General features: G+C 37.4%; 1 protein-coding gene across 9 annotated transcripts in view; it reads right to left on the bottom strand.

Annotated features, from left to right (window-relative positions):
- The window catches only part of NF1 (neurofibromin 1), a 294,661-nt gene that overhangs the window by 131,580 nt on the left and 146,041 nt on the right, over positions 1-17,040 (bottom strand). For 7 of the 9 annotated variants that reach the window (XM_055131786.1, XM_055131777.1, XM_055131780.1 and 4 more), the window contains 3 exons: positions 11,922-12,057; positions 6,789-6,851; positions 290-448 (listed from right to left, as the gene is read on the bottom strand). In XM_055131786.1, coding sequence (XP_054987761.1) covers positions 290-448; positions 6,789-6,851; positions 11,922-12,057 — 358 coding nt within the window. The remainder of the gene's footprint in view (positions 1-289; positions 449-6,788; positions 6,852-11,921; positions 12,058-17,040) is intronic. The other 2 variants (XM_055131782.1, XM_055131785.1) reach the window with 1 other exon arrangement.

Genomic DNA, 17,040 nt, shown 5'->3' with positions numbered 1-17,040 from the left:
TGTCTATTTTTTAAAAATATCATACAATATACATTTCAGCCTCCATTCCAAAACTTCCAGGATAATTATATATAAAAATTCCTTTATAATAACTTGCTAAAATATTTTCCCATGATAATAAGGCCCATCAGGAAGCAACCTAATGAAGTCCTTTGTAATAGGAACAAAAACAGATGTGAAAACCAAAGATCATTAGAAAATAAATTCAAAAAATTATATAGTGAATCTGAAAAACTAAAATCTTAATGTTCTTAGAGACATTTAGCTAGATTAGAAAATAATTCTTCACCTTTGACATTAACTTTAAGCCCCTTTCAATTCTAGGTGGTGGCTTTTTATCTAAAATCCCTGCTTCATACGGTGAGACAATGGCAGGATTGATGAATCGGAGGAACATAGCACTTCCCACTGCGCCGATGCTGTTCTGAGGAAAACGCTGGCTAACCACCTGAAAATAAGGAGTTAAGAAGTGAGCGTACCATCTGAATTAAAACAAGGGGATGTGAGTACAGAGTTCCAAGTTCAAAAGTTTCATGAAGCTCAGAATAGAATCCTCATAAATAGGGTATTTCTAGTTTTGCCTACTCCTAAAACATCAGGATAAGAAATTTATGCTCAGTCCTTGCCCTTTGTCACTTTTAAAGCATAATAAAGGCATCCTAGGAAAACGGAAAGTCTCATAGGTGAGTTGTGTGGAAAAGACCTGAAAAAAGATCTTAATTTTATCATTTGCTGTTGCAGGTTTGATGGATAATACAATCAGACCAAATTTAGACACAAAGTTTATTGTATTTTCTAAACTTTAGAGACCTGAGGTCAACCATAATATCGTGAAGGTAAGTGTTCAACAACATACTTCTAAGACATCCTATACCTAAAAATAAATACTTACATTTTTGTTGAGTACCAGGAACAACTGAATCTTGTAAAGTAAAATACTTGCCATATACAAAACAAAATTTAGTTTTCTTAAGATTCCTATCAAGAGAAAAAACTTCCTTACAAGTAGTATTATTATCAGTCATTCTTTTCACCAGAATGTTTTATAAATAAGAGCCTACCTACTAAACTATAGCAGAACGGGAATTCTGGGGACCTGGGGGGGAAAAAGTATCCTACCAATAGAAAAAGAAAATTCTCTCTCTGTCAAAATAGGTTAAGGACAGAAGGAAAATGGTTGACCATACTGAAAAGCAAGTGAGCCTAATATTTAATACTTATATCCTCTTTATAAAATTTTCTCTTTTTGGTCTGGAGCAATAGCACAGCGGGTAGGGCATATGCTTGCATGTAGCTGACCCGAGTTCGATTCCCAGCATCCTATATGGTTCCCTGAGCACGGCCAGGGCTAATTCCTGAGTGCAGAGCCAGGAGTAACCCCTGTGCATTGCCGGGGTATGACCCAAAAAGCAAAGAGGCAGAAAAAAATGTTCTCTTTCAAGTAATTGGTAGGGCCAGAGAGAGTAAAGGGGTTAAGGTGGTTGCCGCCTTCTACATGTCTGACTAGGTTTGATTCCCCAGCAGAGAATCTGGTTCCCCAAGCACTGCCAGGAGTGACCCCTAAACACAGACCTAAGAGTAAGTCCTGAGCACTACCAGGTGTGGTCCAAACTCCTCCCCAGAAGATAAAATAAAGTAATAGGGAAATTAAACAGGGAAAAAATTTGAAATGGGCTCCCCTACCATCTCTGTCCAGTGCCTCATACTTTTAAATCAAGATAACATCTGAGGGTTGGCAAGACAGCTCAAAAGGCAACTGCACACACTTTGCTTTTGAGTCAGATGAGATCAGGCAAATTCAGGATAGTACAGCCATAGACAAATGCTCACTTTGTATACACAAGTCCCAGGTTTGACACCTGGCACTGCTGTGGGCTCCTGAGCACTGTTCAGAAGCAATTCCTGATACCTAGCCAGGAGTAGTTCCCCACCCTCAGCAATACTGGCATGACCCCAAAACCAAATAAAAAAGGCAACACATTAAAACTATTATTCCAAAATTGACATTTTAATGCATACTGCACATATTAAGGACACAGATTTTAACTGCATGAGCTTACTGAGACTAAATAATGCCTAAAGCGGAGGTGCCAGTGATGGTGAAACAGCAGCATTGGATTCAATATTCCGGGATTCTAAGGGACGAACTCATATTTCAAAAGATTTTGGGAGAAAAAAAAAGAAATTTAAGTTTGGAATCTCACATATGTTATTTAAATTGCTTTCCAATATCTTAATAAGATGACACATCTTGTCATGAATCATACCAATCACTGACTCGATTAAATGGGAAGAATAAGGATTATTTCAATTCATTCACTTTTTGTCTGTTTGGGGCCACATCCAGTAAGTAGTTTAATGTTCAGGGGCCGCTCATGGCAGTGCTTGGGCGACCAGAAGGTGGTTTCATAGTGCTGGGCCTCTTGCATGCTGAGTATAAGCTCCAGCGGTTTAGTTATCTTTTCGTGCCTCAGTTCACTCTGTTCCATTAGGGCATCATGTGGATATACGTTTTAAATGTATTCTGTCCTACTGCCTAAAATCTCAATCTAATATTCTATCTGAAACAAGACTTAATTATTTTTCAAAGCCAAGTAAGTCTTGTGTAAGAGGTAACAGAGGGGTCAATTATACCTAATATAGTCTCATGTTTATTAATACTATAGGGGCCAATGTGATAGGACAGTGGGTAGGGTGTTTGCCTTGCATGCAACTGACCTGGCTTTGATCTCCAGCATCTCATATGGTTCCCCTGAGCCTTCAGGATTAATATCCCTGAGCCAAGTGTCAGTCCTGAGTACCATTGGGTGGGACACCCTCCCACCCCCAATACATATAGTTTTCTTTGCATTATAGTACTTTGAATGCAACTGCATGAAAAATTTGGATAAGTGAAAACTGCTGCAGGGAGCTAAATAGAGCAGATTTAGTAGAATGGCTTAAAAATGAAATATTATCTTTAAGTTATTTTTAATTAAAAATATAGCTTTAGAAACTGATGAAAACTCAGTAGGCCAGAGACATAGTATAGGGGTTAAGATGCTTGTCTTTCACCAGGTCAACATTATTCTACCCTGGCACCTCATATAGACCCCTGAGTACTGCTGGGTGTGACCCCAAAACAAAACAAAAATTCTGGCAACTAGGTTGCTGTGGAAGAATTAAGATAAACTCAAATTAAATTTGTTAAAATCTCTAAATGGCTTTAAAAAAACTTGGAGCTGTAGTTTGGTTTTCAGTTAATACATGAAACACTAAAACTGAGAAAATATTTCATAATAATAACTTCTATATACCCAGGAAACTCTTCTAAAAAACATACTTTGAAAGTAACTATTGCTTTATTCTGGAAACATTTTCAGGTGTAACTCACATTAATATCTAATTTATAAACTTAATACTACTCATTTTCAGAATTTATTGAAAATCTGAATGCATTATTTCCCAAAGGAAGATTATTGAAAAACTTAAAAAAAAAAAAGGTACTATATTTTCACTATTTTTCTTCAAAAATTAGTCACAGGCTAAGGAGACAGTGCAACAGACTGGAGGGATTTGCATGAGGGAGACAAGTCAATCCCAAGTACCATGTGGTCCCGAGCACTGCCAGAGAGCAAGCCCTAAGCAGCAAGCCAGGAATCGCCAAAGCACTGCCAGATGTGACCTCCAAGCAAACAAAAAGAAATGACATTAATACTTGGTTTTGTAAGTCAGAGAGATAGAACACAGGGCAGGGCGCTTGTCTTGCACACAGCTAACCTGGGTTTAATTCCAGAGACCCCCATGTCTCTACCAGGGGTGACCTCTGAGCACAGAGTTCAGAGTAGGCCCTGGGGCACTACTGGGTGAGTCCCCAATCCAAGAAAAAAACTTTAGGGGGCGGAATCGATAGTAGAGTGGGTAGGGCACTTGCCTTGTACACGGCCAACATGGGTTCAATCCCCAGGATCCCATATGGTCCCCCAAGCACCTCTAGGAAAAATTCCTGAGTGCAGAGCCAGGAGTAACCACAGAGCATTGCCAGGTGTGACCCCCAAAACAAAACAAACAAGAAACAAAAAAAGCCCTTTAGGCTCAGAATACACTGTGATTCATGAACCACAATTATGCACATTACTGATGCTTTTAGTTTTGAGCTAAAACCTGATAAAATATAATCAGTATCAAGAAATGCTATACAAATTTCAAAGGCAATTTATAAAGCTACCTTTATCTTCTACTACAAATTTCTGTAACTTTATAGATAACCTCATAGTATACACACACTCAACTACCGACTTTCTATATAAAAAGGTGGAAGTTGAACTGACCTTTATGCTAAAACAAATTACCAATCAAATGTCCCTTTTAATCCCCTTGGCAAAAACTGTACTACTACAAATAAATCCAATTATAAATAATACGCCAGCAAAAAGTTCACTTATATATACTCTTTAATCCAAAATTCTCTAGGTCAGGTAACCAATTAACTTCACCAAAAAAATCCAATTAAGCATTATACATTAGATTATAACAAACAACTAGCCATACTATCTATGTAGATATATACTGGAACCCAGGATTTTACATGTTTTACATATTCTAATTCATAATTCATGTATCCCAAAAGACAGTGAGTTTGCTTTTAAAAGATAGTAAGGTTACATTAAGTAAACAACTTCTAAAACCAATAATTAACATTTATAATGACTCCACTATCTTCATACTTTAGAATGTGTCCTAAATTATCTCAAATTAGATTGTTTTATATTTCAGGAGGACCTCATAACACCTGTGATGAGAAATGCATCCCAAAATTTAGTATTAACCAGAAACTTTTTAAAATCTGAAAATAATACTTGCTGTAAAAAAAATTCAAGAAACAATTTTATACAAAATATTAATAAAGGAATGTTAGGCAAGAAAACATGCTCAAGAGAAACAGAGTCTGAATTTTAATTCACATGATTCACTACATTATATTAGGATAACACTGAACAAGAAGAATGTTAAACACAGAGAATTAATATCAACAGTGATGGTGTATATTAAATTGATACACACTGAGAATTAGAAGGTTGAAGCATTAGAAAGAAATGTTTTTATTAAGTGAGAAGGCCATCCAATCCATTTGCTCACAGAGCAAACCAACATTACTTAATACTCAAGAAGAAATTCCTACATGGACAAAAAAAGCATTTCTTAAATTTTAATGTAGTTATGAACTTTAAACATAGGTTATTATATGTAAAGCTAGACAAAAATGAAAGGTGAAACCAGATAAATACTGTATTCTAAAATAAATCTTTTATAAAGTAAAAATTTTAAGGCAAACTTCCTATAAGACTCCTAATGATTTTCTTTACATTGTTCTTAAATCTTTTAATCTTTGGATTAAAAGAACAAAAATAGTATTCCGCCTAAAAAGGATAAATCATATTAACAAATAAATGGTAAGTTTTAAGTAAATGCATGTTGTGTTTTGGACAAATTCCAGTCACATACAGATTGTTACTATCCTAAGTGTCTTCCTTTTAAATTAGGATCAGTGCTTAGAAAGAGCAGGTGATATGATCATGTCATGTTTGTAAAATGAGGTATTTCTGTATAAAAGTAGATTCAGAGTTTTCCTCATTTCTAAAACACTATGTTCTCAATCCCAATATTTTAATAATGCTTTTCTGTTTTTTAATTTTGGTTTTCTTTGGTTTGGTTTTTGGGCCACATCAGATAATGCTCAGGGCTTACTCCTGGCGGCACTGGGGGTGGGGGGGATATCTGATGCTAAGAATCGAACCCAGACTGGGGAATGAAAGGCAGTCCCTACCCACTGGACTATGGCTCCAGCCCAGATTTTCTTTCTTTCTTTCTTTTTCTTTTTTTGCTTTTTGGGTCACACCCAGCATTGCTCAGAGGTTACTCCTGGCTCTGCACTCAGGAATTACTCCGAGCAGTGTTTGGGTGACCATACCAGGGATTGAACCCGGGTCTGCCGCATGCAAGGCAAACACCCTACTCGCTGTGCTTCACTCCAGCCCCACCAGCCCAGATTTTCTGTAAGATAAAATAGATTTTTCATTAGGATATATATATATATACACATATATACATATACATATATATATACACATATATATATATACTATTGTTTTGTTTGGGGGCCACACCCTGCAGGGCTTGGGGGCTACTCCTCACAAGGAGAGTTTGTAGGGGGGGGGGGTTTGCTCCTAGCAGTGCTCAGGGGACACCAGCATGCACTCCAGTCCTCTGAGCCATACCCTAAATATAGTTTTTATAACTAAGCACAAGTAACTAAGTTCTGCCTTAAAATATAATGAAGAAAAACAAAAATTTGCAACATTTAGATAGATTTAAAAAGTGACACTTTCCCTGCATACTAACACTTAAAAAAAAAAAAACTTTCATTTTTAGGAAAAGAAACCACTCACACTACCTAGAGACCAGAAGCAAGAATAAAGAGAGTCAACATCTCTCAAAGCCTTGAAATTAAGTTCCGTTCACATACAATTATAGTTTTAAAAAAAAATCAAGTTACATCAGAGATATTCAAAGCAACAAATGCCCCCAAAATGTCTTTGGGATAAATCAAACCAAAGGAACACAGAGAATGTTTCAATGTAACTTAATTCCAGGGTTAATTGAAATGAAAGCTATTTTGTGCCAGAATTAGTAGAATGATTTTACAGTGAAGGTCAAATAGGCTGAAGTGAAGATGTTCTTAACAAACAGCAAAAAGATTTTTGTTTTGCTTTGAAAGAAACAGCTAATAAAAAGTTCTCCAAACTTACTGATTTTTTGTTTTCCTTTTTTTCTTTTACTGTAGCTTTATTCAGTAGGGAGTGGCAAGTTGCCTACAGAACAGAGATGAGCACAAACAAGTCACAGCACCAACTACATACAGCAACAAAAACAATGTTGGCTTGTACATAAAATTACACAATAAAATGTAACACAAATGGAATAAAAAAAAAGAAATAACTGAAGCTTGAGGGATGAATTTTCTTCCTGGATTTTAATTTTTATGACACTTTTAAGCCAAAATACTAAGTAATGGCATATGTTGAGGCAATCATATCTACTATTTCTGGCTATCAATCACATAAAAGCTCTTCCTCAAATGAATGAGGATATTTATTATTTACATTTTAGATAATTCCTAGTTTTTGATAAAGTGAATGTAAAATATTTATTACAAGTAAAGCACACACTAAAACCACATCTGTGTCCAAATAATATTTTTCTTGATACGTAAGATACTTCTCTGTGTATCCTTCAATTGACTTAAAGCTCTTTATTCAACATCTGGCATTTTATTAAGTTCTTGCTAATTGTTCAAAAAATAAATGGCAACATATATTTAAAAACATGAATTAGGGGATTCTGAATTAAAAATCTAGGGGCTGAAGAGATGGAACAGGTCTTGCCAAAGCCTTGTCTTATATGTGGCAAACTCCAGTTTGATGCATGGCACAGCATGGCCCCCCACCACCCAGCACTGCTGAAAACACAAAGCCAGGAGTAGCCCTTGAGCAACACCAGGTATGGCCCCCAAACAAAACAAAAATTTAAGAAAAATATCTCTTAAAATTTCAAGTATTTTCCAGTTTGCAGATAACTTTTTAAAAGTTCTAATCAAAGGAGTTAAATGCTTTGCAACATTTGGGAGATGAAAGTTATCAATCAGCTTGACTACAAATAAGCATTAATATTAGAGTAAAGAAGTTGCAGAGAAGATTATAAAATAAAACTGTAAGCATGAGTTAAATTTTTCACATCTTAAACTATTCATCACAACATTCTCCCGAAATATCAAACCCAGAAAGATATATTGGTTTCATCTTTCAGAATGCCTTCCAGGCAAAGGAGCTTTAAAAATTAAAAGACTTGTCACTAGACTTGGTAGAACAGTTATTTTTAAAATACTTTTGAAACAAAATTAGAAATATTTAGTCCATTATACATGGAATTTTATTCTTGGAATTATATGTATACAATATCATAAGCCATAATAACCCGTGTTTACAGTTAGTTCAACATTCATCCATCCATCTGTCCACACAATCATCTAAATGTACATTGTGAACCTAACATGCTAAGATATTTATTATTCAGGCACTGGGAAATGCCCATAAGAACAAGCAGGCAACTGGTAGCTCATGAAGTTTTGATTCAAATTTTAGACTACCAGAGAAAGAATTAGTACCCAAATAAATCACACAAAAATATGCTGTTTTAATGCTGGAGTTATAGTACAGCAGATGGACTTCTTGCCTTGCATGTGGCTGACGCAGGTTTGATACTCAGTATCCCATATGGTCCCCCATGAAGTGCCGGGGTAATTCCTGAGTGTAGAGCAATAGTAACCCATGAGCATCATGGATTACTCATTGTGGCCCTCCAAAATGCTGTTTTATAGTTTTTTTTAAATTGTGGTAAACAATTATCATTAATAGTTCCAAAAATTCTATGCAAACTATTTCTGTTTAAAAAAACAGAATCTACCAGGAAAAGGTGACTTTTTAAAAAAATCATTTTATACTGGGAACATTGGTGGAGGAGAATGGGCACTGGTGGAGGGATGTAAACGAAATGCAAACATGAAAGTTCATAAGTCTGTAACTACCTCATGGTGATTCACTAACAAAAAATTTTTTTTAAAAATCATTTTATTTAGTCCTTAGAATTTTTTCACTATAACTTGAGAATACTGATTCTGGGAATTTCTTATTATTCCAAAACTATTAAGAGGAAAAATAAAAAGAGAAAATACTTTAATTATAAATCTGACCAATGTTCACATCTGGCTCTTTATTTATATATATGTATATATATATGTATATATATATATACACACACACATACATATATATTTTTTAACATATAATTTTGCTTTTTTGGCCACACTGGCAATGCTCAGGGGTTATTCCTGGCTCTACAATCAGAAATTACTCCTGACAGTGCTTGGGGGACCATATGGGGTGCCGGGATTGAAACCGGGTTGGTCGAGTACAAGGCAAACCCCCTACCCACTGTACTATCACTCTGGTATCTGGCTCTTTTTATATTAACTTTAACCTTGTCCAGTAAGGAGGTACAGAGGACTAGAGAGGACAGGGATTATGATGCTTTCCTTGTATGCAGCTGACCCCAGTGCGATGCCTGCCACTGTACATGGTCACCCAAACACTGCCAGAGTGATCCCTGAGTTAAGAAACAGGAGTAATCCCTGAGCACCACCAAGTGTGGTCCCAAAAACTCCTAGAGAGGAGAGAAAGGAAGAGGAGAGAGGAGAGATAGAAGGTATATAAAGTGAAGGAGACGGTTAAAGCAACATTAAAAAAAAAAATCTACATGATCAAAATTATGAACTCAGGTAAAAAAAAACTAAAGTTCACCAAGCTAGTAAAACTTACCTTTCAAAACCTGCTCAGAGTTCTCAATGTAGAAATCATGTTTACTAAAGAAAAAAAAGGACACTATCCCTCTCAGCAGAACATAAAAGTAGAAGGCTATCTTTATGTGACTGCCAAAATGGCAATTAAAAAGGGAAGATGAATTTAAAAAATAAACGGGAACTCAGAAGGAGATCATACTTTTCTTTCTTAACCAGTAGATGTAAAATTCTGTTCTCAGTCACTTAACTGAAAACTTATTTACAAATGTGTCATATTCATCATGAAATTACATAATCTTAGAACTGAAAACTCCATTAGTGGTTGCCAGAGAGATGGTAGAGATGAGAAGAACGTGGATGTGATTATAAAGGCAACATGACTATTTGTTATGACCATGTACCATCTGGGCCGTGATAGTGTACATCGTTTTTTAAGGCATCATCATTGAACAATCGGTACAGGGTATGTAGGTTCCATACAATTCTGTCAACTGCATGCAAAACTAATTATCTCAATATTCAAGCATCAATTTAAAAAGAAACAAAATCTATTTATAAAAAAGCATATTTTTCTTCACAGTACTTAATAATCCAACAATACTCAATTTTTAAAAATAGTTCATTGACATGTTTTAATAATATTCTTACAGAGAATATAAATTTTAATGTGATAATTCAGATCCATTAAGATAAATTTTACCATGAGTGCTTTATAAAGCACAACCCATACTATCAATAAGTCACCCATCACCCTGTTCTATATTTTGTCTGATTTATTTTCAGTATCTCCTTCCCTAACTTATGAAAACTATCAAGAGGGTCTGGAGAGTTAAGCAATAAGGTGCTTGCCTTGCACATGACTGACCTGGATTTAATCCCCAGAACCCCATATGGTCCCTTGCAACACCAGGTATGATCCCTGAGCACAGAGTCAGGAATAAGTCCTGAGTACCACAAGGTATGGCACAAATCTCCCCCACAACCCCCAAGAAGAAAATGAAAACTTGAAATAATCTTTTTAAATTGGGAAGCAATAAGAGAATTTACACTTTAATCCAATATTTCTTAAGTATTTTACTAAGTGCCAAGCCCTTTTCCTTTGTCTTATCAGTATCATGGTAACAAATGAAACTCCAAGTTTCTAGTGACCCAAAAATGACAATTTCAAAAAACTTCTACTAAAATCTATTAGTCACATAATCAGACAATATAATCAGTACCCATTCACTTATATACATTTAAATAAAATCAAAGCCACTGCCACTACAGAAATCCATTTCTGAATACCGTTATTACTAAGCCAACCAGTAAGTTGACTCAGACTGTTAAAATAAATGCTCACCACTTGTTTGCCTAATTTTAGAAACAGAATTACGGAATTAGATTTAAAGAGAAACATTCATGAATAATACCCAATCTTAAAAGAAGGTATTATTCACTGTTTTAGGTTTCCCATTATAATTCAACCACATTATGGTCTTTCTAAACTACTTGAAAAAATTATATGAGACTCTCTTAAGTTTCCTTGAGTTATTTTGAAAATGAAGAAAGAAAAAATCATGATAAATTAGAACTCTGAATGTTAAATATGCCTTATCATCTATGTATATGTGAACATTTTTAAAATAGATACAGCAGATACATCTTTATAAATAGCAATGAGGGAGAAATTCACACAAAGCAGCCTAAAACAGCTTTTTAAAATGATGATTTCACTGATCTAGCTAATGTTTCTAGGCAACTGAAAGTCTATTAAAAAAATAAAACTAGCTGGAGATGACTTTGCAAATAAAGAGACACAAAGAGATGGTAAATTCATAAATTCCATCCCAAACCTTACACCTACTAATGTTTCTTTTATAAGCACAGTTTAAACAGGTTAATATGGACTTACACTGATCTGCCTTGGGATAAAGAAATTATTCCTAAAATTGCATTTACAATTCAAAAACACAAGGGAAGCAAAAAAAGAATAGAGATCGCATTTCCTCAATAAGTAGCGATATCTGACATCAGAAGCATTACTTGCAATTCAACTACTGAAATCTAATAATTGACCTAAACAATGATGTATTTTATAAAAACCATCAGAGTCAACAGATCAATCTTTCTGAGAAAATTTGAAATAAACACATTGTATCCTAATGAAGAAAACAAAAATCACCCAGTAAGTATTACACAATGCAAAATTAAGTAGTCTGTCTCATACATGAAACGCTGTAGGAATAATTTAGGCAACAGATAACCAAAAAAGATCTGTAATAAATCTCATTTCAACCACATCCATCTTAAACTTGTTCTCAATACAAGAAAAAATATATTATCTTAAATGTTCCTTTAAAGTATTTAAAACTTTCCCCATAGCAATATTAAAATATTTTCAAAGTCAATTCCAATAATGCTTAATGTATTAACATTCAAATTGACTCAGTATTAACTGCTATCAGCATCTAAACTCCTATTTAAAAAAGCATACTTATTAAATTACATTTAGATTCACAATGGTAATCCCTAGCCTTAATTATACCTGGTATAAACAGTGGCACACACTTCGAAGCTGTGGAGGGAATTCTGAGGAGGAATTGATGATGGCATGGAAGAACTTTTCAGTCATCTGAAGGAGGTTCCGCTGATTTTCCTCAAGGCTCTCTGAATGTTCTAATCTATGAAAGAAAAAGTAAAATCAATGAAAAATAAGCAATACTTCCTATATAGACACCATGAGAGAATTTGGCCAAATCCACTCTGTGGACTTCAGTGGGATTCTTATTTGAACAAACCAACTGTGAAAAAAAAAAAAAGAATAATTCTGAAAACTGTACATGAGGAATTTGCATAACTCTGCAGTCTCACAAATTTGGTATGATTTTTGCAGGGGGTGGGGAGGCGATGTCAGAGATCAGCTCAGGGCCTCGCGCAAGGCATTTGCTCTAGCCTTGAGTCACATCTCTAGTCTTTATGGTTTTTAACTTACCAATAATCTAATAAGTAAAAAGAGGAATCCAAGGTTTTATACCTCTGTGTCTATATGACTTCTGGCCAAGTTAGACATGCATTCATCTATATGTGTCTTTTAAGGTCTCCTCCATTTTAAACTGTCTTTCATATTCAGTGTGATATTGCTAACTTCAAGGTGTCCCTCCCACCAGTACCTGAAAGTCTGTCTAAAACAGACTGATTTTTCCTCCTACTCCTATGTCTTAGCTTGTGCCACCAATACTTTTGCTCACGCTATCACTGTTTCAATGATGCCATGCCAGCACTCTCTGATAATCGCTTTTGTACGCTGTGTTCCATTACTCCTCCCAAGTAGTGTAATCTCTGAAAGAGCAGAATTGTGATTAAAAATGAAGATTTAGGGGCCAGAGTAAAGTAGTAAGGGCATTTGCCTTGCATGTAGCCAACCCGGGTTCAATGCTTGACATCCTATATGGTCCCCTGAGTACCACCAGGAATAATTCTCAGGGCAGAGCCAACAGTAATTCCTGAACATCACTAGTATGACCCAAAAGTCAAAAAAAAAAAAAGAAGAAAAAGAAAGAAAGAAAAGGGAGATTCAGAAGGTTGACAACTTACTAGCCTAAAAATTTTAACTCTAACACAGTGTTGACCATTATTTTATAATATGGTCAAGAAACTTAATTTCTCGGGGTCTTTATTCTTTTATCTGTCACTGTCACTGTCATCCCGTTGCTCATCAATTTGTTCAAGTGTGCACCAGTAATGTCTCTCACTGTGAGACTTATTGTTACTGTTTTTGGCATATCCAATATGCCACAGGTAGCTTGTCAGGCTCTGCAGTGCGGGCACGATACTCTCGGTAGCTTACTGGGCTCTCCGAGAGGGGCAGAGAAATCGAACACGGGTCGGTCGTGTGAAAGGCGAACGCCCTACCGCTGTACTATCACTCCAGCCCACTTTTATCTGTAGGACAATAATAATAATAATGTCCAGTTTATGGAGCTTCAATTTTACATAATGCCTATCAGTTACAAATACACACACACAAACACATACATTAATAAAAAAAAAAATTGGTCACATCTAGCAGTGTTGAGGATCACTTCTGGCACTGTTCAGGGGGATCGTGTGGTGCCAGGGATCAAACCTGGGCCCTCTGGCTGCTAAGCATGTACTCCAGACCTGAATTGACAACATTTTACATAATCTCCCCAACTTGCATAATCTGAACTCTCACATCCCCCACAAAACTCACTGCTTAACTATTTATGAGTCTTATCTCTCCTAATGCAGAGTCTCTTGACCCCGCACCTGTCTGTCTGCACTGGGGCCCTTCAGAGCAGGTGGGTTGAGTCTCCCTCCCCACCCCGAGCAGAGCCCTGGCAGCCGAAGACCTCCAGAACCCAGCCACAGCCATGCTCAAGGCCACTCTCCATGCGCTTTAGACAAGATTCACACATGAAGGAACCGGCAGAGGAACCCAGGGCTAAGATCTCCAAGTCTGCTCTGATCAAGACTGAAACTCTTCCACCCAGATCCCCCATTTTCCAGTAGCTAGGCAGTCACATCCACAAACTGCCCCCCACACCACCACCCCGTGACAAGTAATTCCATCAATGGCCAACATCCAGAGACTATAAAACCAAGCTCCCAGGGCTGGAGTGATAGCACAGTGGGTAGGGCTTTGCCTTGCACACGGCTTACCCGGGTTCGATTCCCAGCATCCCATATGATCCACTGAGCACCACCAGGAGTAATTCCTGAGTGCATGAGCCAGGAGTAACCCCTGTGTATTGCTGGGTATGACCCCAAAAGCAAAAAAACAAACAAACAAAATGCCAAGCTCCCACGAAGCAGCCGCGTGACATCTTATAGCCTAGTTCTCCCTCTAGGAGAACCTGGCAAGCTACCAAGAGTTTCCTGCCCACACAGGAGAGTCTGACAAGCTCCCCATGGTGTATTCATATGCCAAATACAGAAGTGGGCTCTGGGTCCCCTGGAAACAAAATAATGCAGAATTTTAGTAGGCTTCCTAAAAAAGTCAACCAGTATTTTACCAAGGGAAGTGATTACTATTTCAGTCTCTTAACAAAAATTTTACATTTCTAAACTAATTTATTGGGAGACCCTGGCAAGCTCCCCGTGGCATATTCATATGCCAAAACCAGTAACAATGTTGGGTCTTATTCCCCTGACCCTGAAAGAGCCTCCAATGCAGTACCATTGGAAAGGACGAGTAAAGAGAGGCTTCTAAAATCTCAGGGCTAGGGCAAATGGAGACATTACTGAGACCACTCAAGAAAATTGACAATCAACGGATGTGAAGAAACTAATTTATATACTAATAAATGCTTGGGCTATTCAATTCATCACTCCAGATTCCTTGCAGCTCACTGTGCAGTACAGCTAAGGGTTACAGTAAGAATTTAGAAATTAATACAGACTACAAAGCAGGAAACATTTCACAGAATAAGTGAGTTTTTTGTTTTGTTTAGTGGGGGGATGCTCAGCAGCAATGCTCAGGAGTTACACCTGGTTCTGCACTCAGGAATTATTCCTGGTAGTGCTTGGTGGACTATATGAGATGTAGGAGATCAAACCCAGGTTGGCCATGTGCAAAGCAAGTGCCCTACCCATTGTACTATCTTTCCAGCCTCAGAATAGGTGAGTTCTAAAGAAGGAATAAACTATTCAGACAAAAGAGAGAGGGGGACTGGAACCTACAGAAATGAATTACACAAGCAAAATTGTAAGGCTATTTCAGAAGAAGGAAAGCAAGTGAATAAACAGAGAGAGAGAGAGAGAGAGAAAGGAAGAGAAGTGCCTTCCATAGAGGCAGTTGGGGTGGGGTGAGGGGTGACGGGAGAGAAATTTGGGACTGGTCCTGGGAAATGTATATTGGTGGAGGGATGGGCGTTGGAACACTGTATGATTGAAACCTAATCATGACCACCTTTGTAAGGTCTACCTCACAGTGAATCAATTAAAAAAAAAAATTCTCACGCATCTATTTTTCCACCTTAGGTGTTTGAAGACCTTGTCAAAGAAGAAAAAACATGTATATACTGAGTATAATAATTAAGGGATATATAAAAAATGAATGATTATGTTTAACCATGTTTATAATTAAAGATAAATAATTTATTCACATGATGAGTGGTTGCCAGAAAGCCAGCAGTAGAAAATGTACTTGGGGGATGTTAAATGAGCAGAGATGGGGTACACCGGCTGCCGCATGGAGTAATACAGCCTAATCTACATATGGCTGCCCCCACTGCTGAAGAGTAAGAGCTCATGTGCTCTGCATTCACTCGTGGTGTTTCAGTAACAGTTGGAGTGGCTATACTGGCATGGGTTAAGTCCCAGGGCATGGTGGGTATTGCAAAATAGGCCCCATTGCCACCAAGCCTTCCAACCTGGCCCTGCAAGACGGTTAGCTTCTGACAGCTGGACGGGTCTTTGCTGCAACTCTACAATCAGAATCCATTCAGGACTATACAGGGGTTTGGGGCAGCATCCAGTCCAGGATGCCCTTATGCTCTACAGAATGGCATTTTTGTTGTTGATAAGGAGGACTATTTCCCAAAGCAGAATGTCCTCCCTTCATGACAGGGAGAGAAGTCTTCTGTGGGCTTCATTGCCTGTTTGGATTTTGAAGTTCATGGAGTAGATCATGGAAGCCAGGCAGATGTAAAGGAAGCCCTTGCTACCAGACACACTGTTACACTGTTGGCATTTGCTTCTGCTGGCAAAAACGCATCTCTGCCCTTCATTGTAGGTCACCCTCAGATAGAACCAGTTTAATCTATAGGTGGAAAGAGCTCCAGAAACACATGGTGGTGTTCTTCTGATCTTCTGGATCAGGTGATCCAGAGGAGCGCAGCATATCTCTGACACTCTTCACTAAGGCACACATACTAAAATTCCTAATAAGTAGAACAGCAACGGTAAGATCCCTGGAGAAGACTTCCACAGGTACTCTGTGCTAGACGAATTTCAGCTTCTTCACAGAGGCAGGTGATTTGCATCCTCTTTACTGAGGGTTCGCCTCAGGTTTGCCATGTACTAAAGCTAACATTTCACTGCTCCCTTCAATATATTCTGTAGCCCTCTTTGATGTATCATGCGCCTGTTAAGCACTTTGGTTGAACTGTATTTACTTGGAAGCTGCATTAGTATTCCTCCAGTGAAAGCTTTAGATTTAAAAGTAAACATTTCAGTGCAGACAAATCAACTGCATCCTCTTAATCTGTCAAAAAATGTGTAGCATTCTTTGCCTCAGATAAAGGAGTGAGATAATTATTCTACATAAAACACACAATATGTCATAATATATAATATGCATTGAGTGGCGGGAAATGGGCAAGCTGAGAGATGGCAGAGAAATTTTTTTAAATTGTGAATGTAAACTATCAGAAAGTGAAACAGACAGGTAGATGAGGGGGGTTGAGGTCTCTGGCAATGAGTTCTTGAGACACAATAAAACCAAGATGGGATTTAAAGAAGTAACTGTGTCACTAGCCCTTAGCAGCTCACCTACTCTGTCAGACCTACTCTGTGGACACAGGAACTGGGGTCTGATAAGCCTCTAGCTGGTGCCAGCACAGGCCCAGAAAAGGCTGGACTCCACTTCGGAAAGAAGCTCCAGCAGGAACAAAGGGTTGTGATGAGGACATGAAAGTGGA

This window comes from Sorex araneus, chromosome 3 (assembly GCF_027595985.1).
Source record: "Sorex araneus isolate mSorAra2 chromosome 3, mSorAra2.pri, whole genome shotgun sequence".
NCBI lineage: Eukaryota > Metazoa > Chordata > Mammalia > Eulipotyphla > Soricidae > Sorex > Sorex araneus.
This window is presented reverse-complemented; position numbering and strand designations above follow the sequence as displayed.